Genomic DNA, 27,772 nt, shown 5'->3' on the forward strand with positions numbered 1-27,772 from the left:
GTTCATAATGTTTAAGTTATCAGGTAACGTTATCGGTTATATCGGCGCCATATAGATACGCCACAGGGACTGTCAGGGTCTATTATTAACTTGAATATGACAACTAGTTACTCGGCTGTGGCTGTTCACTCAGCCTCTGTTGGACGCGGTCACTTGACGCGGCCGGAGATCAGTCGAAAATCCGCCTCAGCCCTAGATGATCACTGGGCGCAGCGAGGGTTCCGAGGTTCGAGACTTGCAGTTGTGAAAAAAAGTTAGTAGCGGGTATGACCTATTCCGCCTGGCCTGAAGGGTCTTGGCGATCGAAATAGGCAGGTTGAAAGATTGGAAGAAGAAGAAGGTTTTTCTAGGGCGCCATGAGATATCCACCTTCACCCTGAGTAGCAGACGAGAACATCGGGCGTACCAAGTGAAAAGATCAACATTTTGAATCCACCGAAAATATAGACTCTGATAAGCTCGGACAAGCTAGCCCAAATCAGAGTAGTCACATCACGTGAAACCGGGGCTCTCCCGAATAGTGGAAGATGGGCTCGTTGATTCTTTTCTAGCCGACCCGCTTGAACTCTACTGAAGCTTATTCTTGAACTTATGTTAGACGGAACTAACTGTGCCGATATACCGTGGTTATGCTGGACTCGCGTCCAGGGCGAGACGCCGGCACATAGACCCCTGCGATGAAACAGATCACTTCCATGGATGCTCTGGAGTGGCTACACCCTAGTTTCACCGTGACTGAGGTGCGTTTACAGCTGTGTTCTGGACCACTGGCTCTGTCTCACCAGAGTGAGCGAGGCAAGCCCTCGGAGTACTGTAGCGGATCATTTACGGTATAGACTGCCTAAAAAGGACTTCGGCGCCGAGTAGTTTCTATTGACGCTAAAAACTGCTCATGGTGATAGTCACCCCATGTGCAAACCAGTGATCGGATTGAGTGCAATACCTCCCCAAAAAAAGTGACTATGGACATATATTTCTGTTTGTGTAGTGGGTGGAATGTCACCTAGACCAATGTGTATAGATGTAAACAAAGACAGCACACAGCCACCTGCGTCATGAATAAAAAAACAGACACTCCGTACAGTACAGTACCAGGAATCTCCGAGCCCCAGGTTACCCGAGCCAATAGAAGAGTGTGATTCCCTCGGAGGTAACCCACTTTTACACGGCAAAAACATAGACACTGTAACTATTGATCAACTATCGATATAGATTCTCATGTAGTATAAAAATAATTGAATACCTATTGAGTGGCCATAGGAGAATTCACTAGACAATTGCAATTGTCAATAGCTGTCAGTAGATAGAAATAGGAGTATCCCTTGATACGGTATTGTAAACAAGGCCTGTTTCAAGGTGGCGCTGCAGCCAATCACGGGACCGAGTTCCTTGACCCCGCTGACTCAGCCAAAAGGACGCGCAATCCGATTTCTATTCCGGTGGCCTTCCCCTGTTTCCTTGGTTCATCTCTTTGGCTTCATTGTCATTATCATTAAATCCTCCTCTTCTCTCGTTTGGATTATTTTATTATCTGCAGTCCCCTCGTTTATTACAATTCTAGTCACGAGATCTTCACCACCCGCCAATACCCCTACCACTACGACTACCACGACCAATCCTACTCTCCACCTCCATCTAGCCTCTCCTACAGTAGTTGGGAGACAGGCTTATCTTCACCATGGCTACACTCGCAGAGCACCCCATGCAACCCTCCGCCTCTCCCATGCCTATGATGACTGGCAGTTACGATCAGGATCTCGACTCCTTCATCAACATGGATCAACTCACCTACACAAACGACCACGCCCGCTCTAAGATCGCCATGACCAGCCAACCGTCGGTCGCAAGTACCGAGTTCAGCGCCAGCGAAGCCCGCAGTGCCAGTTTCGCATCAAGTGGACAGTCCCCCCTCGCTTTCCAGGCTCCTAGCCACCAGTATGATGAACACAGGCAGCAGACTGGTCTGCCGCCCGGTGCGCTTTCCATGACCTACAACCAGGTCCCCATGGGATTCAACAACAGTCAGGGATTCCCCGTGAACGGTGATGTGTATGCTGGTCATCACATGAAGCGTGAGGAGGCTCCATTCGATTTCAACGCCGCACCGGGCAGGAACCCGTCGGAGATGGATATCGAATCCGACAACATGAACCCATCACCCTACTTCTACCAGCCCCAACCCGGCAACAAGAACCAATACATTGACCCTAGCGCTATCGGCGGCCAGGAGCTGCCTCAGGCTGGTCCGTCCACGCAAGTCGGTCGCATGTACCCTGGTATGCACCAACAGGCCGCCATGGCCAAAGCTCAGCAACAAAAGCAGAGCGAGATGATCCGTCACCAGGTGCAGCAGCGTCCGGAACAAGTTCCCGCTGCCATGCCCCAGGCTCGCGGTCCTCGCAACCCTGACCCCGTCGTTGAAGAGCGCATCTCCCGTCTACTCCAACAGATGCGTGCCAACGCGATGGCCAATGGCGAAGGTTCTCCCACTCCATCCAACGGCATGCCTCAAATGGCCAAGGCTCGCAAGGACGAGGCCGACATGGATGAGGACGAGCGTCTCCTTGCCAGTGAAGAGGGCAAGAAGCTCAGCAGCAAGGAGCGTCGTCAATTGCGGAACAAGGTTTCTGCTCGCGCTTTCCGATCTCGTCGCAAGGGTATGACTACTTCAACCACCCTGTAACTGTATGTTGCTAACGTTTAACCACTAGAATACATTGGTCAACTCGAAAGCGAAGTGGCTGCCCGCACCAACGAGGCTCACGAAGTACGTCTTCAGAACCGCGCTCTCTACGAAGAGAATGCCCGTCTGAACGATTTGGCTCGCATGCTCCTCGGATCCCCTCATTTCTCCTCGTTCCTCAACGATATGGGTGACACTCTGCCCGCTCTGCCTCAGCAACCTCAGCAGCAACAGCAGCAACAACCCCAGCAGGCCAAGCCCCAACCCCAGCCTACCATGCAGGCTATGCCCCAAGACTCCAACGTCAACCGTGGCCAGGAGTACCAGATGCAGCAGAACCCCCAGACCAACATGGTCATGGTCCCCAACCAGGGCATGGATCCCAACATGGGAATGAACAACGCTGGCTGGAACTCTGGCCTTGACATGAACTTTGGCAACGCCTCCGTCTTTGCTGTCATGGAAGTCCCCCAGGGCCCTGCTCTTGACGCCGAGCTTCTCTCCGGCAAGTCGTCTTCCATCGACGTTTCTGAGGATTCCAAGAACGACGCTCCCGCCGTCAGCCGCCCCGCTTCCGACTCACCCCAGTCCGACATTGGTGTTGCTAATCCCGATGTTGAGATTGACGAGTCTGATCCTGCCTTTGCTCTCTTTGTTGACTCTCCTGCTCCCGCTTCCTCCATGGCCGACCTCACCTTCGAGGGTGTGTCCAGCGAGAAGGAATCTCAATTTGAACTAGTCGTCGACACCTCTGATGTTAGCACCGCAGCCAAGAGACGCTTCGACTCTCTCTGTCTCACCATTGACGCCGCCTTCGAGCGTGTGTCTGCTGTCACTTCCCACCTTCAGTGATTCCCCACTCGCGTCCTGCCTCGCCGGCCTTTCTTTTTTTCTTTGTACATGTGATTTCTTCTCCTCGGCACTTTGATTTCTTGTCATCGCCTTGTGACTATACCATACTACTCTATTTTGCGGATCGGTCTTTTTTTCAATATCGGGGAGTTTCAAGGCGCCTATCTTCATTATATCGTGTATCTCCCGCGATGGGTTTGGGTGGAATACTTGGAGTGGTTACTCCTGGCGTACACAAGGCATGGAGCAAAAGTCCATCTCTTGATGTCTACGGCCATATGATTGTCTTTTTGCATAGCCTGTACTCCTTTTCTTTTCTGAATGTAGCTTAGCCCAATAGAATGTTTGTCAATTTACTCTTCCTTGATGTCCATGGCTTCTATGAATCTGTAGTATGAGATATGATCTATAAGGCTGAACCTGACAATGATACCCTTCCAGCTCCATTCCTGGCATTATAGTCCTGAAACCAAAAGAAATTGTAACACTGATATCAACGTCAACTAAATAAGTAAAAAAATAGTTAGCCACGACGCATCTCAGGGGTGGACGTTGACTGAGCCAGTGCGTCCATCGTGCAAAATCGGTCGCTATTTTTTCGACGGGATCCACCAACCTCAATGTTACCAGCTGCGACGGGGTTTCTTCTTATTTCCCCTCCGTTCACTATCAACCAGTCAAGTTGGCTTCCCTTTTAGCGCGCGGCGCCCTGTTTCTCAAGGCTACTCGCGCGATCGCCTTCAGTGCGCTCCCTCGGACGTCACCTCTGACTCTACGAACATACCGCATCACCCGTGCCACCAAGACGAACAGTGACTCACTGCTCTCGACACACTCGAGACCTTTTTCTCACCAGGCGCCGGTACTCCAAGCTGAGCCACTCCGAATCAGACAACCGGCAGTGCACCCCAGCGCGTTGATTCTTCCTGCCCCACTCGCCCACCACAGACGCAACGCTCAAGACTACTTAATCTGCGAACCGTCCAAATTCGAAATCGTATCTTCTCCCCCACAGAAGCGACGCGCCAACCCGATGAAGTTTTTCTACCAGGTCGTCACGACTCCGACGGCCGACACGCCCGGCACGGTCATCTGTCTCAACTTTCCCGACAAACGATACTTTTTTGGACAGCTAGCAGAAGGCACACAGCGCGCATGCACAGAACGTGGCGTGAAGCTCAGTCTTCTGACTGATGTCTTCGTCACCGGGCGAACTGACTGGGCCAACACGGGCGGTTTGATCGGCATGATCTTGACACTGGCCGATACTGTCACGACCTCCGCTGCGGCCATTGAAGAAGAGAACCGGAACAAGGCACGTCGTCGAGCTGAGAGAGAGGCCGCCGAGGCATCGAGGAAAGGCAAGAAGACTCAGAAATTGCCGGAGAACCAGCCTGAGAACAAACCGGAGAGCACGGATGGAAGGCATGGCGTAGCTTATGTCGATCGGGATGGTGAGCTCGTAGAACAGAAGGGGAACCTGACTATCCATGGGCCTACGAATCTTACGCATACTCTGGCTACAGCTCGGCGGTTTGTTTTCCGCAAGGGTATGCCGGTTTTCTTGAAAGAGTATGACTCTGAGAGCCTTGCTAAGCAGGCAACCATCGGGGCCGAGGATCCCTTCCAGACGCCTTCATGGGAAGACTCCAATATTAAAGTATGGGCTATGTCAATCAAGCCTCGCCAGGCTAGCCCCTCGGTTCCGAGGAGGTCTCGCAGCCCACGGAAGCGGAGTTTGGACGAGTTCAAGGAATCTGCACAACCCGCTGATGAGCTGGACCAGCGCACCAAGGATCAAGTGGTGAGACAGTCCATTGTACAGGATATGTTCAATTCGACATGGAAGATGGATACTTTGTTCGAAACCCAGCTGTCTGAGGTCAAGATGCCCGCCGCTATGTTTGTTCGCAATCCTGAGACGAAGGATCTCGAGCCATATAAGGGACCGGCTCCAGGTGATGAGGGTCCCCTCCCTGATATCAAAGTGCTTGTTCGAAAGCCCTGGCCTGGTGCCACGGTCGAGAGTCTCCCACCTACCTCTCCTGCCAATGAGGCACTCTGCTATATCGTGCGGAACCATGATATCCGCGGAAAGTTCGACCCTAACAAGGCGAAAGAATTGAACGTGGAAAAGGGAGCCAAGTACTCTGCCCTGACAAAGGGCAACAGCGTTCAGTCGTTAGATGGAAAGACTATCACTCCTGATATGGTACTAGGAGCTCCGCGACTTGGAAAGGGTATTGCCATCATGGAGGTTCCCTCATCCGAATACATTGACGACCTAGTGCACAGACCGGAATGGAAGTCACCTGCTGTGACAACCGAGCTGAAGGCCTTTATCTGGATTCTTGGTCCGGGTGTTGCTGAAAACCCCAAATTCCAGGAATTTGTCGCCAGCTTGCCCGACTGCAAACATACCGTCTCGGGTACAGACCACACGCCTAACTATCTGGCATTGGGTAGCGCGGCTAGCTCGACCGTTCGACTCGCTCGTCTGAACAGCGATAGCTACTCGGTTCCCGTGCATGACAATGTGACGCTGCCTCAGCCTGGAGCCCCGAATGCCGGCTCAGCAACTGCTATCGCAGCTCGGAAGAACTCCCCGCTTGAGCCCATCGACCCCGGCTTCATAATCAACATGGAGCCCAACTTCGGCTTCAACAAGGACGAGGTGATGTCTCGTTTCGATTTGAAAAAGGCCCTGCACAAAATCCCACGTTCTGTTGAGCAACGGATGGATGTCATTCGCAAGCGTATTGCCAAGCCTGCCTTCCAAAAGATGCTTCAAGCACAGCGGACGGAATGGCCTGGCTCAGATGCCGAAATTATTGCCTTGGGTACTGGCTCTTCTATTCCATCAAAATACCGCAACGTCTCCGCAAATCTGGTCAAGGTTCCTGGTTACGGCTACTACCTTCTGGACTGCGGTGAAAACACCCTGGGTCAGTTGAAGCGAGTCTTTGAGCCCGAAGAGCTTCGTGAAGTGTTCCAGAACCTGCGCATGATCTGGATCAGTCATTTGCACGCTGATCATCACCTAGGCACAGCCTCTGTGATTAAAGCCTGGTACCAGGAAAACTATGGTCTCAGTCCTGCGCCTTCTCGTCGTGAGACTGATCTCACAAAGATCCTCCAAGAGAAGCGGCTGTCCGTCGTGTCGGATGATGCGATGATCTCTTGGCTGGAAGAGTACTCCGCCGTTGAAGACTTTGGATTCGATAAAGTCCTTCCCCTATCTGCGCACCCCGAAGTTTCCGGCTCTCAAATAATCACCAAGTTCTCATATCGCCATCGACCAGACAATGTATACTCTGGTCATCGTACCTCACTGTCCTTCAATGATCGATTTTCTCCCCTCACTTCTCTTCTCAAGTCTGCCACTGGCCTTGAAAACCTCCTCACCTGCCGGGTGAAGCACTGCAAGGGTGCGCTCGCCGTTTCTCTCGTCTTCCCCCATGGGTTCAAGATCTCCTATTCCGGAGACTGTAGACCCTCCGCAAAGTTCGCCTCCATCGGTCAGGGATCAACTGTCCTCATCCACGAAGCCACTTTTGGTCCCGACATGGTTGGATCCGCCATGGCTAAGCGCCACTCGACGTCCGCAGAAGCCATCGAAGTCGGCCGCCGCATGAAAGCGCGTGCGATCCTGCTCACGCACTTTAGTCAGCGTTACCAGAAGCTCACCTTTGTTGACAACCGCAAGGCGGATGCACCCCAGTCTGCTCGTGACGCAAACGCCAAGGAGCCCGCCGACGCAGATATCCCCTTCGATGACCCCCAAGACCAACAAGCCGTCGCCGATGCATCATTATCAGATGATCTCGGCCCAGCGATGCGCGAAGCTAAGCCATATGGGGGCCTGATTACTGGAGCAATGGACTACATGCGTATCAAGGTCGGAGACTTCGCACTCGCCCAGGCTCACGCACCTGCACTAGAGAAACTTGTCGAGTTGATGGAACGGGCGACCGTCGAAGAAACAGAGCGGATCAAAAAGGTCCGTCAGACGGAAGAGAATGAACGGAAGGCAAAGACCAACAAGAAATGGGCTAAGCAAATGGCTGCTGCTGGAGCAGCGGCATCGGTAGCAGCGGCGACAGCTGAAGCCATAGATGTGCCAGCCGAGTCCAATGCTCGTTCTATCTGGAGTGCAAGTGAAAGTGAGGATGGATGGGAGACTAGTGACTGTGAGATGTAATTTCTGGAGCTTCTGCATATTATACCATACTGTGAATACGCTGCATTTTTGGGGCATCTGATGCAAGGAGCAAATATACGCCGAGGTGCGGCGCTTGAGTATTCTTGGCATAGATCTAGGTACACAAAAAAGCAAAATCTCCGCACCAATCGCCTCTACTGATTTCTATATCCCTCACCGTATAGTTCATCTCCATATAGTCTTGTTTCTATGCTTGTCCAGACGTTGATCTGCTTGGGCACTTATCGTTATCGCCTTACCCCGGCTTAGCGCCTCCTCACCGCCCCATGGCCTAGACACTCATACTCCCCGGACTTCCCTCCGGACTTCTTGTAACCCTCCCACCTCTGCCTTCTGGTCAAGATGACCACTCTCATTCCCCGTGAGCCCTACACTAAAGATGAGCTTGCTCATCTTTATCCCGAGAGCCTGAAGCTCCAGCTAGTCCAAGTTGTACGTGAAAGAGAACCCCCAATTGACTCATCGACCGCGGCTAACCAGCACAGTTCCTTCGCCATGGTGAGAAGCTCATTCACAGCTCCTATATATCTTGAACGAAAAGATCTGACTGACTCTAGGCGAACGAACACCTGTTTCCTCCCGATTCACAAATGTATGTTCCTGATACCCAATCCCGACCTCCGACGGTCTCCGCTAACCCTTCTCCAAGACAGGCCTCAGTCCATGTATGTGAACCTACCAATGGATGTGAGAATACAAGTATCAATTTACTGATTATCATCAGACTGGCCGTACTGTGGTGTCGCAAGACGCATGGTGCAGATGGCATCTAGCAGCAAAGACCTCTCATCATGGAATGGGTTCCAATGGCGTCGGAAGATGGAAGCTTTCGGAAGCAATGATGAGTCCGTGGTAGCACCGGGACCAGCAGGGGAGATTGAGGCTATGTGGTATGTACCTGTTCTAGGGCGAGCTCGTCCACGGAAGACCGAGGTCCGGGGGTACCTCGGGAGCTATACGAGGTTCGGACATACTGACAGATTTCAATTTCAAGCTTGCACGGCGAACTCACAGATAAAGGTCGTGAGACGACATATGCGCTAGGACAACGACTGCGCCATCTCTATGTCGATCAGCTTGGGTTCATGCCGGAGATCAAATCCGATGCCGAGGACATGTACCTGCGCGCTACCCCGATCCCCCGCGCTCTGGAGTCGCTCCAGGAGGCCTTCTGGGGAATGTACCCTGCCAGCGCGCGCACTCTTGATTTCCCACCCCCCGTTATTGTTGCTCGCCAGGTGAATGAGGAGACTCTTTTCCCTAATGAGGGCAATTGTAAACGTTTCCGACAGCTGGCTCGGCTGTTTGCCGATCGCGCCGCTGAACGATGTACGTTTTGATTGGCTGATTATAGTATTGGATCGTTGCTCATGTTTACTAGGGAATGATACCGAACAGATGGCATACTTGAATGGCCTTTGGTCCAAGTACATGCCCGAGGCTTCGCCCAAGGTTGCTGTTGATGCTCACCCCCGTCTTTCTGGAATCATGGACACCATCAATGCTACTGATGCTCATGGGCCAAGCACTAAGCTTCCTTCCGAGTTTTACGACAAGAAGGGCCGTGCTGTTTTAGACCGTATCTCGGTCGAGGAGTGGTTTGCCGGTTATGGTGAGAGCACCGAGTACCGAAAGCTAGGTATTGGTGCTCTCATGGGTGATGTTGTTGACCGCATGGTCAGCACTGCTGTTGATGGTGGATGGCGCAGTGCGAGTGCTGCCTCTGGGTCTGGTAACCCCGAGACGAGCAAGGCTATCAAGTTCGCCATGAGCGGATGCCACGACACCACCCTCGCAGCAATCCTGTCCAGTGTTGGTGGATTCCAGAACGAGTCATGGCCTCCTTTTACTTCATCTGTTGCAGTTGAGCTCTTCTCTCAGGCTTCTACCTCCGACGCCGATGCTGGAACTATGCTCGAGGAATTCTCCAACCCACCTGTCTCCAAGAAGCCCGGTCTTCTCTCTTCGCTGCTGGGTAAGTCTGCGCCAAAGGCACCTACCCCCTCCGAGACAGCGCGGACACCTATCTCGTCCTTCTCCGATTCTTCCCGTGAGTCTCTACAGAAGCACTATGTTCGTATCCGCTACAATGACCGCCCTGTTACTATCCCTGGCTGCGCCGCCAAGCGTGAGAACCACCTCCCTGGCGATGAGACGTTCTGTACCCTGGAGGCTTTCAAATCGATTGTTGACAAGTTCACCCCGAGAAATTGGCAAACGGAGTGCACAGAAAACCTCGGCGCAGGCCTGCATGGCCCTGGTGATCGCGAGCGGTCCACTGCTGGCTTCTAGACATTCTCAGTTATACACTACCATAATGACGTCAATGCAGATATCTCATGTACATTCAGAATCATTGACAATGGACACATCAATAATCAACTACTCTTCCTCTTTGCGTCTGCCTCAAACTTAATAGCCTTGAGCTTCATCGAAGCAATCTTCAACAAAGCCCACCTAGGCAAGATATCAAACGACAACCCTTGCAACCAATGCCAGAAATACGCCCACACAAATTCCTGCCCACATCCCACACGATCCAGTCCAGCAGCAGCCAGAACCCTCGCTTCGGGGACAAACAAATTACTCTTAACATCATACCCAGCAGTCCGCACCTCGGCTACCCTCAACGCCATAACTTCAACATCCTTGCCCTCCGCCCGGAACTCTGCCCCAAGCGACATGGTAAAGGAATCCATAAACCCCTTGGTCGCACAATAAGCACTGATATAGGGCATCCCAAAGGCCGCCACAGAAGAAACGTTCAACACAAACGCCGGTGCACTCTCCTCCAACTGTGCAGCCAGTACTCGCGTAATCTGAATCGCGAACGTCGCATTGCACGCAACAGTGGTTTCAATATCTTCATACGTATAATCCTTCAGCAGAGTCGACGGCTTCGTCTCCCCGCCAACATTATTAACGAGAACGGTCAACTTGCCCCCAGAAGCCGAAGCAGCAATGATGCCCCTGACCTCCTCATCAATACGATCAACATCTCCGCCAAAGCTCACAGCATCACAAACAACAACCCCCAGCTTCGCAGTCGGAAACTCAGCCGTCAGTTCCTCCCTGCGCTGATTCAACTTCTGACTATTGCGCCCGTGCAAGATGACATTGAATCCGCGCGCGCATAGCTCCTGTGCGAACCCGAAGCCTATACCATCTGTGGCGCCGGTCACCAGGGCCCAATTTGGTGTTGTGTTGGAGTTGGGATTGTAGCGTGTGCGCAGCGTGCTTGGGCGCAGGTAGTTACTTGCTTGGCGGGTATAGGAGTAGGTTGTTTTTGTTAGGGCTGCTAGGCCTAGAAGGGCTAGGGGGGTAGTGTATTTGCCGAAGTCGAGATCAACATTGAGGGCCATGTTTGTTGTTGAGGGGAGTTTCAGGGGGGAAGTTGGAGTTGAAGTTGAAGCCTTATCGCAGGGATGATGTCATAGGCAATGCAATGAGAATGCAATTGAGCAATTGAACAGTTAAGCAATGGAGAAATCGAGTCGAATCTTCACTTCACTGCGGTTGATCTCGAGGGGATGTGCTTCTTATAGTTCCCGGGTGGTTCCTGTAGGGTTTCATCTTTCGGCCCTCAGTTGGGCCGAGCACCGACTTGTCATTTTGATCATCTTTTAGTTGATGTTGGTATGTTCTTGGGTCGTTCCTCTTGCACATGTTTTAGTCAAATTCGAAAGGTCTATATGCTAGGAGTTATCAGTAGAGGTCGGACTATAAGGAGACCAATGCAGGAAGAGTACTCGCTTTCAGGTTGTAACTAGCCCTACATCCGACCACCCCAATCCCCATGTTTACCCAAACAAGCCTCAAGAAAAGTAACATATTCGTCCAATCACAGAAGATCTAATACTTGATTTCATACCCCTGTCGTCAAGTGAGGACCGTGAAAGTCAGCGGCGTCAACCAGGTACCTTGCGGACCATCTACGCCAGCCACACAGAATGCAGCATTTATCATCACTACTAGGTAAACTATGGTTCATTGGGCTATTCTGATCCCCACTGGTATCTATCCCACCCTAGAAGACCTGGATTGATATTTGTACTACATGGTAAATGCAACTAATAGCGTCAGAGGGTGAGGAACTTGGAGACGATGCCCTGGTAGAGATAAAAAGAGTGGTCCGCAAGGTGTTGGGTGTAGTGTATCCTCGTTCTCATGAGAATCTAGTGGATTATCTCTTTTTTTTTATATTCAATTTGCATACGAATCGAGAAGCATTGTCACTATGGTCATCGATTCCGGAAGAGATGGCGTCGCCTATCATGTCCCAACTCTCGAGAAGCAGCCTAAGACTCGTCAGATGCCTGTGACTCTTCTTTCTGGTTTCTTGGTATGATTCAAATTCAGTTGTCGAGAGAAGCGAGCTAACAACAATATCATTTGTATAGGGAAGCGGCAAGACCACCCTCCTCAAGCACATCCTCAGATCTCCAGATCATGGAATGAGAGTTGCAGTCATTGTCAATGATATGAGCTCGTAAGTATACAATTACAGGGTCAGCATATACAGCATACTGACTGTGTCTTTCACTAGTCTGAACATCGACGCTGCCCTTATCAAAAACCACAAAGTCTCCCAAACCACCGAGAAGCTAATCCAACTTCAAAATGGATGTATCTGCTGTACTCTTCGGGGGGACTTGCTATCTGAGCTGGCACAGTTGACCAAGCAGAACGAGGTAGACTATGTTATTATCGAAAGCACAGGGATCAGTGAACCGATGCAAGTCGCCGAGACTTTCACAGCCGAGTTCAGCTCTGCCATGTTAGAGGCCGAGGGCCAAATTGCAGCAGAAAACGATGCTGACGCAAAGAAAATCCTCAATGAAATGTATGGACAGTCCACACCCCTTCTTGCTTATGTGTACCAGGCTAACATGTCTGACTATAGTGTGGAACTGGGTGGTCTACACACCATGGCCCGATTGGACACAACCGTCACTGTCATTGATGCTTTCAACCTGTTATCCAGCTTTGATACAACAGAGTTCCTGTCTGACAGATATGGTAAAGAGGAAATAGTCCCTGAGGATGAACGCACGATCTCCGATTTGATGGTAGATCAAATCGAGTTCGCCGATGTCTTGATTCTTAACAAGATCGAGACCGTTGATCAAGCCACTCGAACCAAGATCTTGCATTTGTTGAAACTATTAAACCCAGATGCAAAGATCCTCGAGTCAAGTTACTCGCAAGTGGATGTTCGTCAGATCATCGACACGAACAAGTTTGACTTCGTTCGCGCTGCCTCTGGTGCTGGCTGGCTTCGTAGTTTGCACGAGATGACTATGCAGAAGACGGGGAATGGTGATCGCATGGCGCCCAAGCCAGAAACCCTAGAGTCAGTATTGCTTCAGCCCCTGTGTCGATAGACATTTGCTAACATTCTCACAGGTATGGAATCAACAATTTCGTCTACACAGCCCGTCGGCCATTCCACCCACGTCGTATCTTCGCCCTTCTTCACGACAAGTTCATCATCCTCCAAAACAACGAAGTCGAAGAAGACGACGAAATGGAAGATGATGAAGAGGAAGATGAAGATGCAATGGACACAGACACCGAGTCAGTAGAAGATTTCGACCAGCCCGACCCGAAAGATATCCTCAACAACAAACGAGCACACCCAGCCTTCGGACCAGTTCTACGTTCCAAGGGCTTCTTCTGGCTAACCACTCGTCCCTGGCAATTCGGCGAATGGAGCCAAGCAGGTGGTATGATGACCGTCGGCTGTGGTGGACCTTGGTTCGCCGAAGTCCCTGATGAAGCCTGGCCTAAAGATCAAGATGTACAGCAATCCATCAAGGATGATTTCCAAGGGCCATGGGGTGATCGACGCCAAGAACTTGTGTTCATCGGCGAGGGGATCGATGAGGACCAGATCAGCGCTTTGCTCGATGAGTGTCTTCTTGATGATAAGGATATGAAGAAGTGGGAGAAGGTGATGAAGAACAAAAAGCTGAATAGAGAGGAGAAGAGTGATAAGCTAGCTAAGATGTGGGAAGATGGTTGGGAGGAGTGGCCTGCTTTTGAAGAAGAGGAAGAAGAGGAAGAGGAACAAAAACCGTTACAAGGGAAGCACCGAGTCAGTGAGTATCTTGGCCCTAAGCACGACCATAAGCATGCCCACTCTTACGGGCCTGGCCGGATGATTGCAGCCTAAGCGTTGAGACTCCAAAAAATAGTCTTCTTTCTTTACGTGAGTCAAAATGATAAAACATAGAAGTTTTCCAAGTTTTCGGTCTGTTTATTTTCCTAAATATGGCAGTCTTCTACTATATCTTGCGTGACGTAGATTCAATGTCTTACTTCTAGTTTAGGGCATTGAAATTTCGGGTTTACATTAACATGATCCTTTTACGTTTTCACACTACAACTTTTGTGACCTGAATACCAAAACAATCAATTGAAATAAGCTGAAACAAAAGTAATGGATGAGACATATCAAAAGCATCAACAGAGAAAGTAATGCCAAAAACCATTAGGGTATATGAATATGAGATGAGTATGACAAGTCTATGTGCCACTGTTGAAATACGACCGGTTAATAGTAAGTTCACCCCTGGCCATTAGCCTTAGGAGGTACTGAATTCTTAGCTGTGCGCTTGCTAGGATCTCACCAAACACAATGGGCTCATCCGTCGGAGCTGGAATCGAGATACACCATTTTTGATGGCGATGGAGACCATTGGGACCTATCATGACCTTCTTGTTGTGAATCTGGCGCAACATGAGTGTCAGTAGATCTTGGTCACTTTGGTTGATTTCTTTTTCATCAAAATATGCGGTAACCCACCAGATCGTCTTATCAAGACGATTGGTCCGGATTTCTGGGAAAGCAAAACCGTTGGAAAGGAACATACCGTTGCCCATTTCGGGATGCTCGGTGTCTTGAGACATGATTTGAGGTTATAGAGAGAGTTTTAAAAGGGCTGTTCTTATCTTGAGAGATCACGTACTGAGTGATGATGAGGATGAGGATGTGGATTGTAATGAGGTATGAATGAATCTAGGGCAACGAGGGCCACTAAATAGTCCAGCAAGTTGGCAATTCCGCATGGAATCGAATGTATTCAATTTTCAATAAAAGCCTTTCATAACTACAATGGCGTAGTATACGACTCAAAGATAGAGGCTATAACGGTATCAAGCACAAACATGAACATGAAAGGCTTTGGTGACTTCATTCTTTCAAAGCTTAGCTGAATGAAGATCAAGCACTTCAACGCGTGCTCTATTGATCTCACAAAGCCCATTCACCATCTCCTTCGACTTGGCACAAGGCCACCAATGGAGCCTCATGTATTGTACACCTTACTTTTTACCAAAGCTCAAGAAAACATAGGTGGATTCGATACTGTTCTCCATGAATCCACAATTGACGTAGCCAGTGTGTTGAATGCTTTCACAGACACACATGATATTGAAGACCGTGGCATGTGATGTCCAATTGAGGGGTAACATATGTATATTTATAATGCAAAAGACACAAACAAGTACTACCAACACTGATTCTTTAACAAAAGTTCCATCCTTCCCAAGAATGAACATCGCTGCGGTTAAAGTTAGTCGACGCCTGAGGCAGAAGTCCGTGGATGACATCAAGTTCTGACATAATCAACCACTAGCCAATCACATCACCGGCACTAACCGACCAAGGGCTTAGGGCTCGATTCAGTCACGCCCCACTGCATTTTCGCACTTGAACGGCTTCTGGCTGTCGCTCTCTTCCTTTGAACATCCACCCAAACATCAAAATGGTGAGCACCCAGCACCCAGTATATCACCCAACACAGCTAATCGAAATGTGATCAGGCGCCCGCAGCAGCTACCGGTGGCAAGAAGCAAAAGAAGAAGTGGTCCAAGGGCAAGGGTACGCAATTTCCATCCATGCGACCGTGACGATTCGCCGGTTCATCGAAGAAAGGAATCGTGGGATACCAGAGAACAGAGTACTGACTTATACTTCGCCTACAGTCAAGGACAAGGCCCAGCACGCCGTCGTTCTCGACAAGGCTACCGCCGAGAAGCTCCAGAAGGATGTTCAGTCTTACCGTCTGATCACCGTCGCCACCCTTGTCGACCGTCTCAAGATCAACGGCAGCCTTGCCCGCGCTGCTCTTGCCGACCTTGAGGCCAACGGCCAGATCAAGAAGGTTGTCGGTCACTCCAGCATGAGCATCTACAGTGCGTTCCCATACCTCGTACCCCGCCTCGACGCCACCTTACTAACTTTGACTAGCCCGCGCCGTCACCGCCGAGTAAACGTCTCGTCTCTCGTCTTTTCTCTCGCGGTTATCTTTTTCCTTGCTACGAATGATATCATTTTACCATGGGAAGCTCGGTTGGGCGTGATGCATATTGGTTTAACGTCTGACTCTCGAAGAGTGTGGAACATTCGCACTCCTGGTTTACTCCAAGTAGTGCGAACTGAATCAAAAAATCTACAAAACTTCTTGAAAGGAAATTCACGATCCGATTCGTAGATGATGCTTTTTCAACTGGCCCCGACTGGACTATGTGACAGATGCAGATACAGATACAGATATAAAGTAGCCTACGACTGGTCCTTCATCGCACTTCTCTTCGGTCGCTGTTTCTCGGCACTTGGACAGAGCGGCCACTCCTCCCCTTCGACAGTTCCGTTCACCACACTTCCGACCTCGAAATACTTTTTATGCGTCGCAAAGAAATCCTGCCACCTCTGGACAGTCGCCTCGACCTTTGCCTTGGCGTCTCGTAGTTCCTTTTCCCGACGGATTTTCTTCTGCGCAGATGTAATAGCCTCGTCAACGACATCATCGACTGGCACGAACATAGTCTCAACCCCGCGAATATCCGGCGTAAGATCGTCCTTGAAGCAGCCTGTGACAAAGGCGCGTGTGGCATCCCGCCCAGCAAAGAAATTGTAGCTCCCACCCGGGCCATAGATCATTCGGTTCTCGGAAACGTCGTAGATGGTACTGTTCACGGCGACGTATAGGGGCAAGGTAGCGTCTGTGCCATTGTAGAGGGACAGTTGGGCTGGCGTGAGATTTACTGGGCCATTCTTTATCGAGCATACGTTAGTCAGTTCACCTGTTCGTCTTGACCTGCTGTTCTGGTCTTTCGTTGGGGATCAAAAGGTGAGGGGATGTGCGTACCACCCACTGCTTCACCACTGGCCACCGGGTAAACCACGGCCTATATCCCCATAGCATGGACTCGGTCGAGGTCATGTAGTAGGAGAGACCGCACGAGGCCACGATCACGGTCACAATGACCCGAATCATGTCCAGCAAGCTGATTCCGTGCTCTTCGTCGTCGTCATTGTTGGATGGTCTGCGCCGTGGCGACTCGGCCTTTTCGGACTTTGCAGCTGTTTGTCGCTGACGGAGTTCTGACATCTTTGCAGATTGTGCGAAGAAGTGTAAGGGTCGATGACCATCTGAAATATTGTTATTGGGGTTGAAGAGCCGCTGACAAATCTGGGGTTCGAGATCCTCGAACCGAAGTATATCAACTTGATCCCCTTCTGAATAAGGAGCTCTGGATTCCTGATCTGTAAATACTTGACTGAGATTAACGTATATTGTGGACGAAATAAAATGTAGTTTAGATTTGCTCTTGCGCATCTATATATCTCTCGTGTCTACGGCATATTTCCCCGCGCGCTTGATACAGATTGGACCAACAAGCTAAATACAAATTTTGTCAAACGTCCATCGTACCGCAGTAGTCAATTGATCAATGTCTCAGTGCATACATTTCCATACAGAATTACTGCACAGAACAGTATCTAGTTCACACGTACGGCCCGTACAACTCCAGACTGGACAGGAAACAGACCATCATGTGGGATAATAGATCGACTTAAATTATCTCCAACTGAATTCAATATATACGGTGTATCGCAACCCCGGCTACATATTGACAATTACATGCTCTCGCTTTCTGATGATAATTGATACGACATATTTGGTTCTTATTGGCTTCACTGAAAATAAATCATTGTGATTGCCGAGAGGATACCCTATTTCCTGTTTTCTCATTTCCCATCTGGGCACGTCGCAGCAAGCTTCATGCTTCTAGACGAGTTGACGTATCCATTCCACACACTTCACTTTTTCACCGCTTCCGACTGGGCAGCTTCGTCCTGCTCCCAGCTGCGTGAGAAAACCTCGTTCAGGGCGTCCTGGAAAGTGCGGCAATTCATATCAATCAGGCCCCGTTTGTCCTTTGCTTCAGGGTTACGAATGACAGAGACCAGACAGAGGTATCTGCAAGATATGGTTAGCTGGGTACAAGGAAGTTATTCGCGTAAGTGATACGTACTTGTTCATCTCCATCAGGTGAATCATGGTCTGATCGTGCAGCACCACATGGCTCTCGGCCTCCTGGATCTGATCGCCTAAGGCCTTTCGTTGTGGGTGGTCCCATGAATAAAGCTCAGACACGTCGACAATTACATCGATGTAGTCAGAACACATTTCATAACAGGCCATGTCAACAGGACGGGTATCGGATGCGATGTAGATTTTGCTCAGTACATCAAACAGGTAGGTCTTTTCAAAGCCACAATTATTGGCGAGGGTGTTGATCAGATTCTCAAGAGTGGATAGGTTGGGTATCAGCTTTTGAATGACCTTGCTAAATGCCTCAAAGACAGAGTAGTCGTAGATGGAAGTGAGATAGTAGTGGACGGGCGCGTTTTCATAGCCAGCGTCGCTGAGCTCATCAGAGATGCGCTGCACGATGTCCTGGAAAGTGTCGGTGCGGTATTCGTCGGACAGTCCATCAACCTTGTGAATGAACACCTCGATATTGATACCGGGGTAGTACTGCTGCACGGTCAAGATGGTTCGGTTCAGCCTGGCAACCGAGTCCAGGTAATCATCTTGGGCGTCAATAACCCATACTAGGGCACCCAGGCTGCCGAAGATGTCTTCGAGATCAAAGTTGGACTCGAAGTATTCAAGCTGACCGGGAAAATCCCAAACCTGGAAGTCCATGAAAGAGCTGCAAATCTTAAGTTGACGTACAACGTATAAATCAGTGTATGTAGACTACTCACTGAATAGAGTCCTTTTGAATTCGGGTGGTAGATTCAAGGAAGAGGGTTTCATTAGGTGGCATTTTGTGAAAGACCACACTTGCAATGGAAGACTTTCCGCTCCTGGGAACAGTTAAATCTTTGTTCATTTAAGAGCTGACGGTAAAACAGACCGGCGGAGTCCCATTAAGAGAAGACGGGGTTTGGCATCGGGGCCCTTGGTGCTCGGTACCTCTGCCGATTTGGCCTGAGTAGACGTAGTGACTTGGTTGTTTCCCTGTAAATTGTTCACAAGACTTAGCTCTGCGCCTGCCTTTTGCCATGGATAGTCATGCGATGCGAAGAAGTCGATCTGACGCCCGAGAAACGGAGCATGAGGTCGACTCTTGCGGCCAATGGGTGGGTCGAACATGATTAATGGGAGGGGGCGTGCATGTTGGGAGCAATAGAAGAGTGAGAGACAGTGCAAAGGTTGAATGATGAATGGCAGGGGTCGGGATGCAAAGATAGCATTGGGCAGAGAGTCAGCCCAATCGAATTGAAGCCTTTCGGGGAAACAAAAAAGAAAAGAAACGAGCTGAGATTGAGGCTGATGAGCAATGTCCAGGGAGCCCCTCGGGGGTCAACAGAATCCCATCTTGTTATAGCGCATTCAGATTGCAACCATAGCAAACATCCATAAGATGGAGATTGCAGTCCGGTGTTTATTCCAGAAGCCCGGCTGGCAGTGCAGAAAGGTCCTAGGGGCCTATTTATCTGCCGAGGAAGAAAAAGTGCCCGGAACCAAGCAGCAGTCTCACAACGGCCCGTGCATGGCTGCAGCGGCACGGAGCAACCGAGCTTTACACAATAGGAAAAGGGTGAAATGGGGAAGTATATAGCGAGGAGGTTCGTTCGGGTATGGTATATCGAAACAGAAGACTCTTACCTCCATTGGATCGGTGGATATCTAGGTGTGGGGTGTTAGGATCCAAGGACGCTGTGAACATAGCAATGGGTGCTATACTCACTGTGTGATTGTATTAATAGGGGCGAGCGGACTAATGAAAGGTCAGATTATCCGCACCAACAAAAACAGATTGCAAAGTGAACTGGATGAGTTCAATTTAACGGCGACGACTGACTGTTGACATCCGCATGTGCTAATTTCGACCGGCAGGCAAGCTGCAAAGATTCCGGTTGGACAGATAGTAGCACAAATTGGGTGTCTGAAGTTAGTCCTGTATCATTCTCCTGGGGACTTGGAATTCAATTGGTGAATAGGCTCGGGGGTGTCGAGCTTCCCTGCGATGCGGAGTGCGGGGGTGGGAGGCCGGAGCTGCAAGGCAATGCACGATCAGCCCAAGCAGTGCAATGCACACATAGAGCGTATTAAGAAATCAGAGATGTCTCGTTCTAGAGGGAGTCGGAATCAGAAATGACGAGTTGTCTGAGTGTGAAGGAGGAAGAGAAGATGTTAAAGGCGGAGTATCACCGATCTTTTATCAGCTTATCGCGAGTTGATCCATGATTATGTCAGCGGTGATCATCCTCGAAAATATCAAGTTACGATTTGGTTTGGATTGTTGCGAATTTCTTGATGTTTTCAATATTCTTGGCCTTGGTTGGTCTGACTGACCATGAAGAATAGCCCACAGAAAGTACCTGTTTATATACAAATCGCAGTATACAATAATCCAGTCGGCCTAGAGTCCAACAAACACAATCGCTTCAGACCGAAGAAAGACTTAGTTCCTGCCACTGCTTGTCGGAAGCAGCAAGCGCCTGAGCCGCCTTGCCTGCATGCTCAACAGCATCAGGACCAATCAAAAGACGCAAAGGGGGTTCCTTCTCTTCCAATAGCTTGAGCACGATGTCGGCGATCTTGCTTGGAATGGAAGGCTCCTTTCCAGAAGACTTGCGCAGGAATTCGACAAATGCACCCACACTTGGCTGATAGGGCTCGCTCACTGCAGGAGTCTGCATAGATGAACCGGCCCAGTCGGTTCGGATGCCACCAGGCTCGAGCACGGTGACCTTGATGCCGAGAGATGCAACTTCCTGGGCCAGTACCGTTGAGAAACCACCAACTCCCCACTTCGCACACTGGTAGGCCGATAGACCAGGGGCGCCAATACGCCCACCGACAGAGGACACTTGGAAAATGTGGCCAGACTTTTGCTGACGCAGGATCGGGAGCACCGCCTTGGAGACATAGACTACACCCAAGAGATTGGCGTCAACCTGGGTACGAAAGTCTTCAATATCAATATCCTCAACAGAAACAGTGTTGGCATATCCTGCATTGTTGATGACCACATCGATGCGGCCGAATTTATCATGACCTGCCTTGACGGCTTGGAGGACTTGGTCATTGTTGGTAACATCAAGAGCCATGGGCAGGACTCGATCGCTGCCATACTTCTCCAGAAGATGATTAAGCTGCTCTGGCTTGCGAGCGGTTGCAATTACAGAGTCGCCATTGTCCAGAGCAGCTTCGGTGATGGATAGACCAAGACCGCGCGAAGAACCAGTGATAAACCAAATTCTTGTCATTGTGAGGTGCGTATGATAGTAGAATAGAGTTGGAAGGGCTGGGATATTCTGATTTAAGACCACAAAGTCCTAGGGCTGCCTGTCCCTCTTTATACACATCTATACATCATCACGTCCAAAGCGGAGTGGCCGCGGCTGCGGCCGCAAAATCCGCCTGGCAATTCATAAGAATCCACTCTCTTACTTTTGATTGGCGTAAACTGTCGGAGTTTAATCATCGGACTTAATGAGCGCCCGCTCGTCTCCGCTTCTTCCTTTGCGCAAGCCTCACACATGTCTTTGCCTTTGCAAGTCCGGGCTTAAATCCCGCTGTTTCAAAGCACTATGGACGATTCAATGGATATGGTGGCTGCTACCCGGGCCTGTGCATCGTGCAAAAAGAATAAAAGACGTTGTGACAAAAGCTTACCCAGTTGTAACTTGTGCCTCCGGTACGTTATTGGCTTCGATATTTCGAGCCTCTATGCTCATATCGCAACCGATTCACGGCAGATCCAACCGAATTTGTGATTACTCGGACAATACGCAGTCTAGCCATCGAGACGAAATTGCCGATTTGCGCAGTCGACTCCAAAGACTCGAACAATTGATCGCATCTTCTCCCAACCCGCCACCGTACCCAGCTTCTGATGGGGAAGCATGCAACACTGACGATCAGCATCCTTACATCGAGAACCTGTCTGTTTTAGCATCGTATCTCGACTCTGAGGTTTGGTCGTCCTGCAACATACCCAACCATTCAAACCCTGTCTATGCTCCACCGGAGATATTGTCCCTAGTAGGTGGGTTTATCGAGATTGAGAACCTCAAACTTCGTTATTTCTCTTCCATTCATACATGGATGCCTATAGTGAGTAAGCTACGACTGAATCGACTCACTCAAAACACAACTGGACCTTTGAAAGCGGATACCGCACTTTTGTTATTGTGTTTGAGGCTTTCATTCTCCTACGGGAAGTCTGCGAGCACTTCCAAGTTCTACCATACTATAAAAGAGTTTAGCAACGAGCTTGAGTTAAAAGGTATCATCAGTCTCCGCACAGTCCAAGCAGGGCTCCTGCTTTGCGTCTACGAAATTGGACATGGGATATTCCCTGCCGCATTTCTCAATATTAGCTGCTGTGCGAGACAAGGTATTGTACTCGGTCTACACCACAAGTCAGCGCCCCAATCGATGGGACCTCCCCGTAGCTGGGTTGATTGGGAAGAAAGACAGCGTGTTTGGTGGTTGATCATTATTCTCGACAGGTGGGAATCTCCATCGAATATCTAGCCTGGTCAAGAAATTTAAGCGTGCTGATTCTCACAAAGATATATTGCGATTGGCGTTGACCATCGCCCACTGTGCACCGAAGATCCGACAAAAGACACGCTACTCCCAGCTTCCGATAGTGCCTGGGATAGTGGCGTAAGTGATTGGAAAACGCGTCTCTTTGCTGTATCGAGAACTAAAATTCTGTCTTATCATAATAGGAGATGATGTCCCCAGAACGTGTTCTGCTCTCATCAGGTAGTACTAACACAGTTAGTAGCTTTGCCCGGATGGCACAAGCATCAAACCTTCTTGGCCTCGTCATTAGACATTGCAACGACACGTCTATGGATCTCGAATATGTGCTAAACAACTTTGAACTTCTCTCTCGGTCGTTGAAATCCCTCTTGGAAATGACAGGTAATGACAAAGACGCAATGTCCAGTGAGATGAGTACTGCGACAGCATTATGTTTCAGGTGATGAGCCAAATCGTATTTCCTATGCTACGATCTAACGATGACCAGTGCCTTGCTCAAATTAGCAAACCATCACTCTTGCGATATGCAAATAGAAAACAGCCAAATGATGGCCCCTGAGATTGCACCGCGTGTGCGTCAGTGTATGCAGCAAAGTATCGAGATAACCAAAGAGCTTTGCAACCAGATCGTATCATTTGTCAGGAATATTCAGGGCCTTGCAGCGTGCAATTTGGAAAATGTTTCTCCACTGATCCTACAGTGCATTTATACCTGTGCGTCTAATATGTCATGGATGGCAGTTGAAACGGGAAATTCTCATTATACCGAGAGCAAGAATGTATGTGAAGATATGTTATACACTCTGAGTAATAGGTGGGAAGTTGCCGGTAAGTCTACTTGCGTCTGGGCGATTCTGTGAGACTCAATGTAATAAACTGATTGGCTGAATTCCCAGGTGTTTATATGGAGATGCAACGCATGTCAGATATAACGCTGCATGAGTCTGTTTAAGCTATGCCGTTTTGTTATACGCAATGCACCAGCACTTGCATTCGTTCTGGAAGACCCTTAATTTTATTTTCATGAAAGAATGACAGTGAAGGATCCAGGCACCGCTTTCTAAAAAAGACATAATTTCCGTTCATCAAAGCCCTTAAGGTGTCACTAAACTCGGCTATCGGCTCGAGCTCCCGCCATATCCACCAGCCTTACTACTGACCGAGTTCAACAATTCAAACTCAACGCCGTTGTCTCCAGCGGAGAGGTAACCAATGGCATACTCTTCCGTGGACCCGAACCAAAACGCTGAATCGGCATCCGACCCTTCCCATCTCACGTCATACTTCCCACTCTCGCTACGGTTAACGGGAACTCGAGCAATAACGGGATGATCCTGTGGTGACCACCAGCGAATGGCAGGTAAGGTATTTGTGATGGTATTGATCAATAGTTGTGGCGTGGAAGGATGCCAGAGAATCTGTCGAACAGGTTGCTCGTGAACCAGGGCAGACGCGAGCTTCGGAGTACCCTCAAGCGACCAAATCCAAACGACATTTTGCCGCATAGTATCGACAGTGGCCAGAAGATGTCCATCAGGGCTAAAAGCCATAGTCAAGACACCGCGTGGAGACCCTGCCGACTCGGGACTCATGCTGAGCGCAGAGGAGCTGGTTGCCTCGGCATATTCGGCGTCCCCATCTGCGTTGATGTATCTTTCCCGCCAGATCGTGGGGGCTTGCTGGTCAGGTGGGAAGATGTGTGAGAGGGTCGTAGCGGAAGAGAACTATTGAATTTAGTCGGTGGATAAAGTGTGTTTTATTGGATTAGAACTCACGGTGCGGGCTCGGAGCAAGTCAATATTTCCATTCACTTTCCCAACAGCCAGTAATTCACAAACGCCAGTTTGTAGATTGGTAGGGCCCCATTCGATCTGTTTGACGCCTAAATCGAAGGTGTCGTCCACGCCAGATGGCCCGGAATACGTTCTGAAGTGTTGACCGTCGGCCGTGAAGACCAGTACCTTTGTGCCTGCACTAGCAATATCCCAAACAGCAATCCACTTTCCGTCGGGACTCCATTTCAGGCCCTGGGCATCGATTGTTGAGAGCACTGTTCGATTGAGTAGTTCGTAAGACCGGGACTGATGGACAGTCAATAGATCGGAAGTTTCTGGCTTCAGGAGAATGGCTAGCTGCTTCGTTTCAGGTCGATATCCAAACCCAAGATGATTGGCAAGCTTTGGAGATTTGATCACCAAACTGCGGCCCGTCTCCAGTGAGTAGATGCTCAACTTGGTGTTCCAAGAGTGAAAGACTAGTACTTCATTCTCATCAGCTCCAAAGTCCACAGACAATGCCCCCGGTTCGACACTTTCGATATCGGCAAATATCTCCAGTGGGTTGAGTTGCCAGACTGAGATTCGGGTATCGTTGGCAGATATTAGACGCCGCCGCGATAAATCATCATCTGTTATAGAACTAGGGCTGAGCTGTGGCCGTGAATACTTGAGGAACTTGAGCGTCGTCTCTTTGATTCTTGCAATCTGGACTTCCTTGTGCTCTGACGCTGCTTTGGAGTGGACGACCAGTGCTTTGCCACTCATATGAGCAGCATATAGCCCATCTTCAGACAAATTCAGATTCAAGGGACCTAAAGCACTGTTAAAATCGGCCATCTGGAATATTGCGCGAACTTACCTCCTGCGCCTGTTGACGCGTCCATGATTGACAGTTGGGAATGAGATATGTTGCAGAGTTTCCTATCTGATTAAATGGGATTCACCAGTGATAGAATTTATTTCATTCAACCATAATTCGTCACACGTTATCTCGCAGCGTGCAGATTTATGAGTTCTGAAGTGTTGTGTTTGGATGGTTCGGATTCTCGAAGGCCTCATATCAGATTACATAATGCCTCCGCGAGATGCTCGAGATCACCTGGGCACCAACCCGAGTCACTTTTGATACAACCAAGGCTTTTCTACCAAACTACGGGCTTTTCTACCAAATTATGATGGAAAATAATTAAGCCCGCCTGGTGACCCAAGCTGTACGACCAATGTTATACTCTGATAATCTAAGGATGAGTGTGGAGCTGCTTGGTAGTAAAGAACGGCAATCAGAAACCGAATTCAACAGGAGGTAGTTCTTGATTCTGACAATGATGTAGGTGATAATATCACAGTGTCCAAAGAAAGTAAAAATCGACTGTATACACCAGAATATTAGGTCCAAATAGTCTGACATTAGCTGAGCGCATAGTGCTGGAGGCTCTGTGATATCTTGTAGACGCGATAAGATAACCCGGATCAAGATAGATCCGCTCCGTGATAATGTGCTTTGCAGAAAGTTGCGACTTGGAACTTTTGCGACTCGAGGCGATCCACGACCAATCCCTGGGCTTTTTTCTTAACGGTCAAAATAGGTATCTTAAAGCCCTTTAGCCCTTCACTGGGCCGAATTTTTCGACACTCCTCGCGCTTCACCTCCACCATGGCCTCGGAAGCCCCTCCGCAACCCAGCGAGCAGATCCCCGCGCCCGCTCCGCAGAAGGAAAAGCTGTTCGGTAGAAAATTCTATGAGAGCATTGGTAGCCCCAAATATGTCGTTGCGCCAATGGTCGACAGATCCGAATTTGTAAGTTGGTTTTTTAAGACAGCATCATGGACCCAGACTAATCATTTACAGGCGTGGCGCATGCTCACTCGATCTTTCATGCCCGCAGACGAACCTAAGCCGATGCTCGCATATTCGCCAATGTACCATGCTCGCCTGTTTGGTGAACAAGAGCGCGTTCGAAACCAGAATTTCCACCCTACCCGCAAGATCGTCGGAGGAAAGAAGGAAGATCTGTACCTAGATGGAAACCCCGCAATCGACCGCCCACTCTTCGTTCAATTTTGCACAAACAACCCCGATGAGTTCATTGAGGCCGCTCGCCATGTGGCCCCATACTGTGATGCTGTTGATCTGAACCTTGGATGTCCCCAGGGCATTGCGCGCAAGGGACACTATGGATCTTTTCTCCAGGAGGACTGGGATTTGATCTACAAGCTCATTAACCGGTTACACACCGAGCTGTCAATTCCTGTCACAGCCAAATTCCGGATTCAAGAGGACAAGGAAAAGACCCTGGAATACGCCAAGATGATTCTCTCCGCCGGTGCTAGCATTATCACTGTTCATGGACGCAGACGGGAGCAGAAAGGCCACATGACTGGACTAGCAGACTGGGAATACTTGCGCTATCTACGAGACAACCTACCACCCGACACCGTGATATTCGCCAATGGAAACATCCTCAACTACGACGATATCGAGAAATGTCTCGAAGCCACCGGTGCCGACGGTGTCATGAGCGCGGAAGCCAACCTCTCGGACCCTTCGATATTCAGCAAGCCACCCCCAGTAGGAAGTGAAGGACGAGAATACTGGCGCGGCCGAGATGGCAAGGGTGGTTACCGTATCGACGCTGTTTTGCGACGATACCTCGATATCGTTTATAAATACGTCCTGGAGCAGCCTGTTCCAGAAAGAAAACCTCTGTACATTCCATCCGATCCTGTTGATGAATTTGCCGAAACCGAGACGGAAGATAATGACCACAACGATGGTCCCCTTAAGAAAAAGCAAAAGCGCAGCAAAGCCGATAAGGTCAAGAAGCCCAATTCTCCCAGCCTTGGATTCATGCAGCCACATCTGTTCCAAGTCCTCCGCCCCATGATCGCGACTCACACTGACGTCCGAGATGCGCTTGCGAGATCACGACCGGGCGACATGGCGGCTTTTGAGCACACTCTGACTATCCTAGAGAAAGCGATCAAGCGTGGCCTCCAAGAATATGAAACATCACCCGAAAAGTTTGAGGTTAAACCCGACGAAACCTTGAAAGGATCAAAAGCAACCATTGCTGAATATGGACGGCCTTGGTGGATCTGCCAGCCCCATGTTCGACCTTTACCCGAGGAAGCGTTCGAAACCGGAGCGCTTAGAGAGAAGGGGTCCAAGCCTGTTCCCAAGGGCGAAAAACAAGACGCAAAAGAATCCAGGGATGCCAATGCTTCTACCTCCGAGGGTACAGTCACCCCTGGCGACGACGCTTTTAACCCAGCTGAGGCACTCACACCTAATCGTATTGTGAGCGGCTGAGGTTGCTAAATTGTTGATGCATATGACATATTTCTCGTTGATTCCCAAGTTATTGAC

At 49.7% G+C, this 27,772-nt stretch overlaps 14 protein-coding genes across 14 annotated transcripts; 8 read left to right on the plus strand and 6 right to left on the minus strand.

The window, feature by feature from the left end:
* Positions 1–1,678: 1,678 nt before the first annotated feature.
* On the plus strand, positions 1,679–3,535 carry N7511_008616 (bZIP transcription factor; the record flags this gene model as incomplete). The annotated part of the gene is made up of 2 exons (XM_057130993.1): positions 1,679–2,657; positions 2,712–3,535. The coding sequence occupies 2 exons, from the start codon at positions 1,679–1,681 to the stop codon at positions 3,533–3,535; spliced, it is 1,803 nt and encodes a 600-aa protein (XP_056978981.1).
* Positions 3,536–4,568: 1,033 nt separating this feature from the next.
* N7511_008617 (ribonuclease Z) lies at positions 4,569–7,736 on the plus strand (the record flags this gene model as incomplete). Its single annotated transcript, XM_057130994.1, has 1 exon — positions 4,569–7,736. One exon carries the CDS (start codon positions 4,569–4,571, stop codon positions 7,734–7,736), a length of 3,168 nt encoding a protein of 1,055 aa, XP_056978982.1.
* A 363-nt stretch (positions 7,737–8,099) lies between these two features.
* N7511_008618 (putative acid phosphatase) lies at positions 8,100–10,049 on the plus strand (the record flags this gene model as incomplete). Its single annotated transcript, XM_057130995.1, has 7 exons — positions 8,100–8,189; positions 8,243–8,255; positions 8,315–8,349; positions 8,407–8,422; positions 8,482–8,698; positions 8,752–9,086; positions 9,139–10,049. The coding sequence occupies 7 exons, from the start codon at positions 8,100–8,102 to the stop codon at positions 10,047–10,049; spliced, it is 1,617 nt and encodes a 538-aa protein (XP_056978983.1).
* An 86-nt stretch (positions 10,050–10,135) lies between these two features.
* Positions 10,136–11,119, minus strand: N7511_008619 (putative short chain dehydrogenase/reductase; the record flags this gene model as incomplete). The annotated part of the gene is made up of 1 exon (XM_057130996.1): positions 10,136–11,119. The coding sequence occupies one exon, from the start codon at positions 11,117–11,119 to the stop codon at positions 10,136–10,138; it is 984 nt and encodes a 327-aa protein (XP_056978984.1).
* Positions 11,120–11,994: 875 nt separating this feature from the next.
* Positions 11,995–13,932, plus strand: N7511_008620 (uncharacterized protein; the record flags this gene model as incomplete). The annotated part of the gene is made up of 4 exons (XM_057130997.1): positions 11,995–12,099; positions 12,158–12,246; positions 12,304–13,110; positions 13,164–13,932. 4 exons carry the CDS (start codon positions 11,995–11,997, stop codon positions 13,930–13,932), a joined length of 1,770 nt encoding a protein of 589 aa, XP_056978985.1.
* A 353-nt stretch (positions 13,933–14,285) lies between these two features.
* On the minus strand, positions 14,286–14,669 carry N7511_008621 (uncharacterized protein; the record flags this gene model as incomplete). Its single annotated transcript, XM_057130998.1, has 1 exon — positions 14,286–14,669. One exon carries the CDS (start codon positions 14,667–14,669, stop codon positions 14,286–14,288), a length of 384 nt encoding a protein of 127 aa, XP_056978986.1.
* An 857-nt stretch (positions 14,670–15,526) lies between these two features.
* N7511_008622 (40S ribosomal protein eS25) lies at positions 15,527–16,034 on the plus strand (the record flags this gene model as incomplete). Its single annotated transcript, XM_057130999.1, has 4 exons — positions 15,527–15,529; positions 15,585–15,642; positions 15,747–15,956; positions 16,012–16,034. 4 exons carry the CDS (start codon positions 15,527–15,529, stop codon positions 16,032–16,034), a joined length of 294 nt encoding a protein of 97 aa, XP_056978987.1.
* A 292-nt stretch (positions 16,035–16,326) lies between these two features.
* Positions 16,327–17,155, minus strand: N7511_008623 (putative heme/steroid binding domain protein; the record flags this gene model as incomplete). The annotated part of the gene is made up of 2 exons (XM_057131000.1): positions 16,327–16,818; positions 16,913–17,155. 2 exons carry the CDS (start codon positions 17,153–17,155, stop codon positions 16,327–16,329), a joined length of 735 nt encoding a protein of 244 aa, XP_056978988.1.
* Positions 17,156–17,868: 713 nt separating this feature from the next.
* On the minus strand, positions 17,869–19,213 carry N7511_008624 (GTR/RAG family Ras-related GTP-binding protein; the record flags this gene model as incomplete). The annotated part of the gene is made up of 4 exons (XM_057131001.1): positions 17,869–18,028; positions 18,084–18,767; positions 18,823–18,924; positions 18,975–19,213. The coding sequence occupies 4 exons, from the start codon at positions 19,211–19,213 to the stop codon at positions 17,869–17,871; spliced, it is 1,185 nt and encodes a 394-aa protein (XP_056978989.1).
* Positions 19,214–20,511: 1,298 nt separating this feature from the next.
* N7511_008625 (3-oxoacyl- reductase) lies at positions 20,512–21,336 on the minus strand (the record flags this gene model as incomplete). The annotated part of the gene is made up of 1 exon (XM_057131002.1): positions 20,512–21,336. The coding sequence occupies one exon, from the start codon at positions 21,334–21,336 to the stop codon at positions 20,512–20,514; it is 825 nt and encodes a 274-aa protein (XP_056978990.1).
* Positions 21,337–21,660: 324 nt separating this feature from the next.
* On the plus strand, positions 21,661–23,070 carry N7511_008626 (transcription factor domain protein; the record flags this gene model as incomplete). The annotated part of the gene is made up of 4 exons (XM_057131003.1): positions 21,661–21,767; positions 21,829–22,584; positions 22,648–22,744; positions 22,810–23,070. The coding sequence occupies 4 exons, from the start codon at positions 21,661–21,663 to the stop codon at positions 23,068–23,070; spliced, it is 1,221 nt and encodes a 406-aa protein (XP_056978991.1).
* Positions 23,071–23,106: 36 nt separating this feature from the next.
* Positions 23,107–23,579, plus strand: N7511_008627 (uncharacterized protein; the record flags this gene model as incomplete). Its single annotated transcript, XM_057131004.1, has 2 exons — positions 23,107–23,455; positions 23,524–23,579. 2 exons carry the CDS (start codon positions 23,107–23,109, stop codon positions 23,577–23,579), a joined length of 405 nt encoding a protein of 134 aa, XP_056978992.1.
* Positions 23,580–23,742: 163 nt separating this feature from the next.
* On the minus strand, positions 23,743–25,289 carry N7511_008628 (WD40 repeat domain-containing protein; the record flags this gene model as incomplete). Its single annotated transcript, XM_057131005.1, has 3 exons — positions 23,743–24,351; positions 24,403–25,217; positions 25,265–25,289. 3 exons carry the CDS (start codon positions 25,287–25,289, stop codon positions 23,743–23,745), a joined length of 1,449 nt encoding a protein of 482 aa, XP_056978993.1.
* A 770-nt stretch (positions 25,290–26,059) lies between these two features.
* On the plus strand, positions 26,060–27,715 carry N7511_008629 (tRNA-dihydrouridine synthase family protein; the record flags this gene model as incomplete). The annotated part of the gene is made up of 2 exons (XM_057131006.1): positions 26,060–26,203; positions 26,255–27,715. 2 exons carry the CDS (start codon positions 26,060–26,062, stop codon positions 27,713–27,715), a joined length of 1,605 nt encoding a protein of 534 aa, XP_056978994.1.
* Positions 27,716–27,772: the final 57 nt, after the last annotated feature.

The sequence above is a fragment of the Penicillium nucicola genome (assembly GCF_028828085.1).
Source record: "Penicillium nucicola strain IBT 29836 chromosome Unknown utg000010l, whole genome shotgun sequence".
NCBI classification, from domain to species: Eukaryota; Fungi; Ascomycota; class Eurotiomycetes; order Eurotiales; family Aspergillaceae; genus Penicillium; species Penicillium nucicola.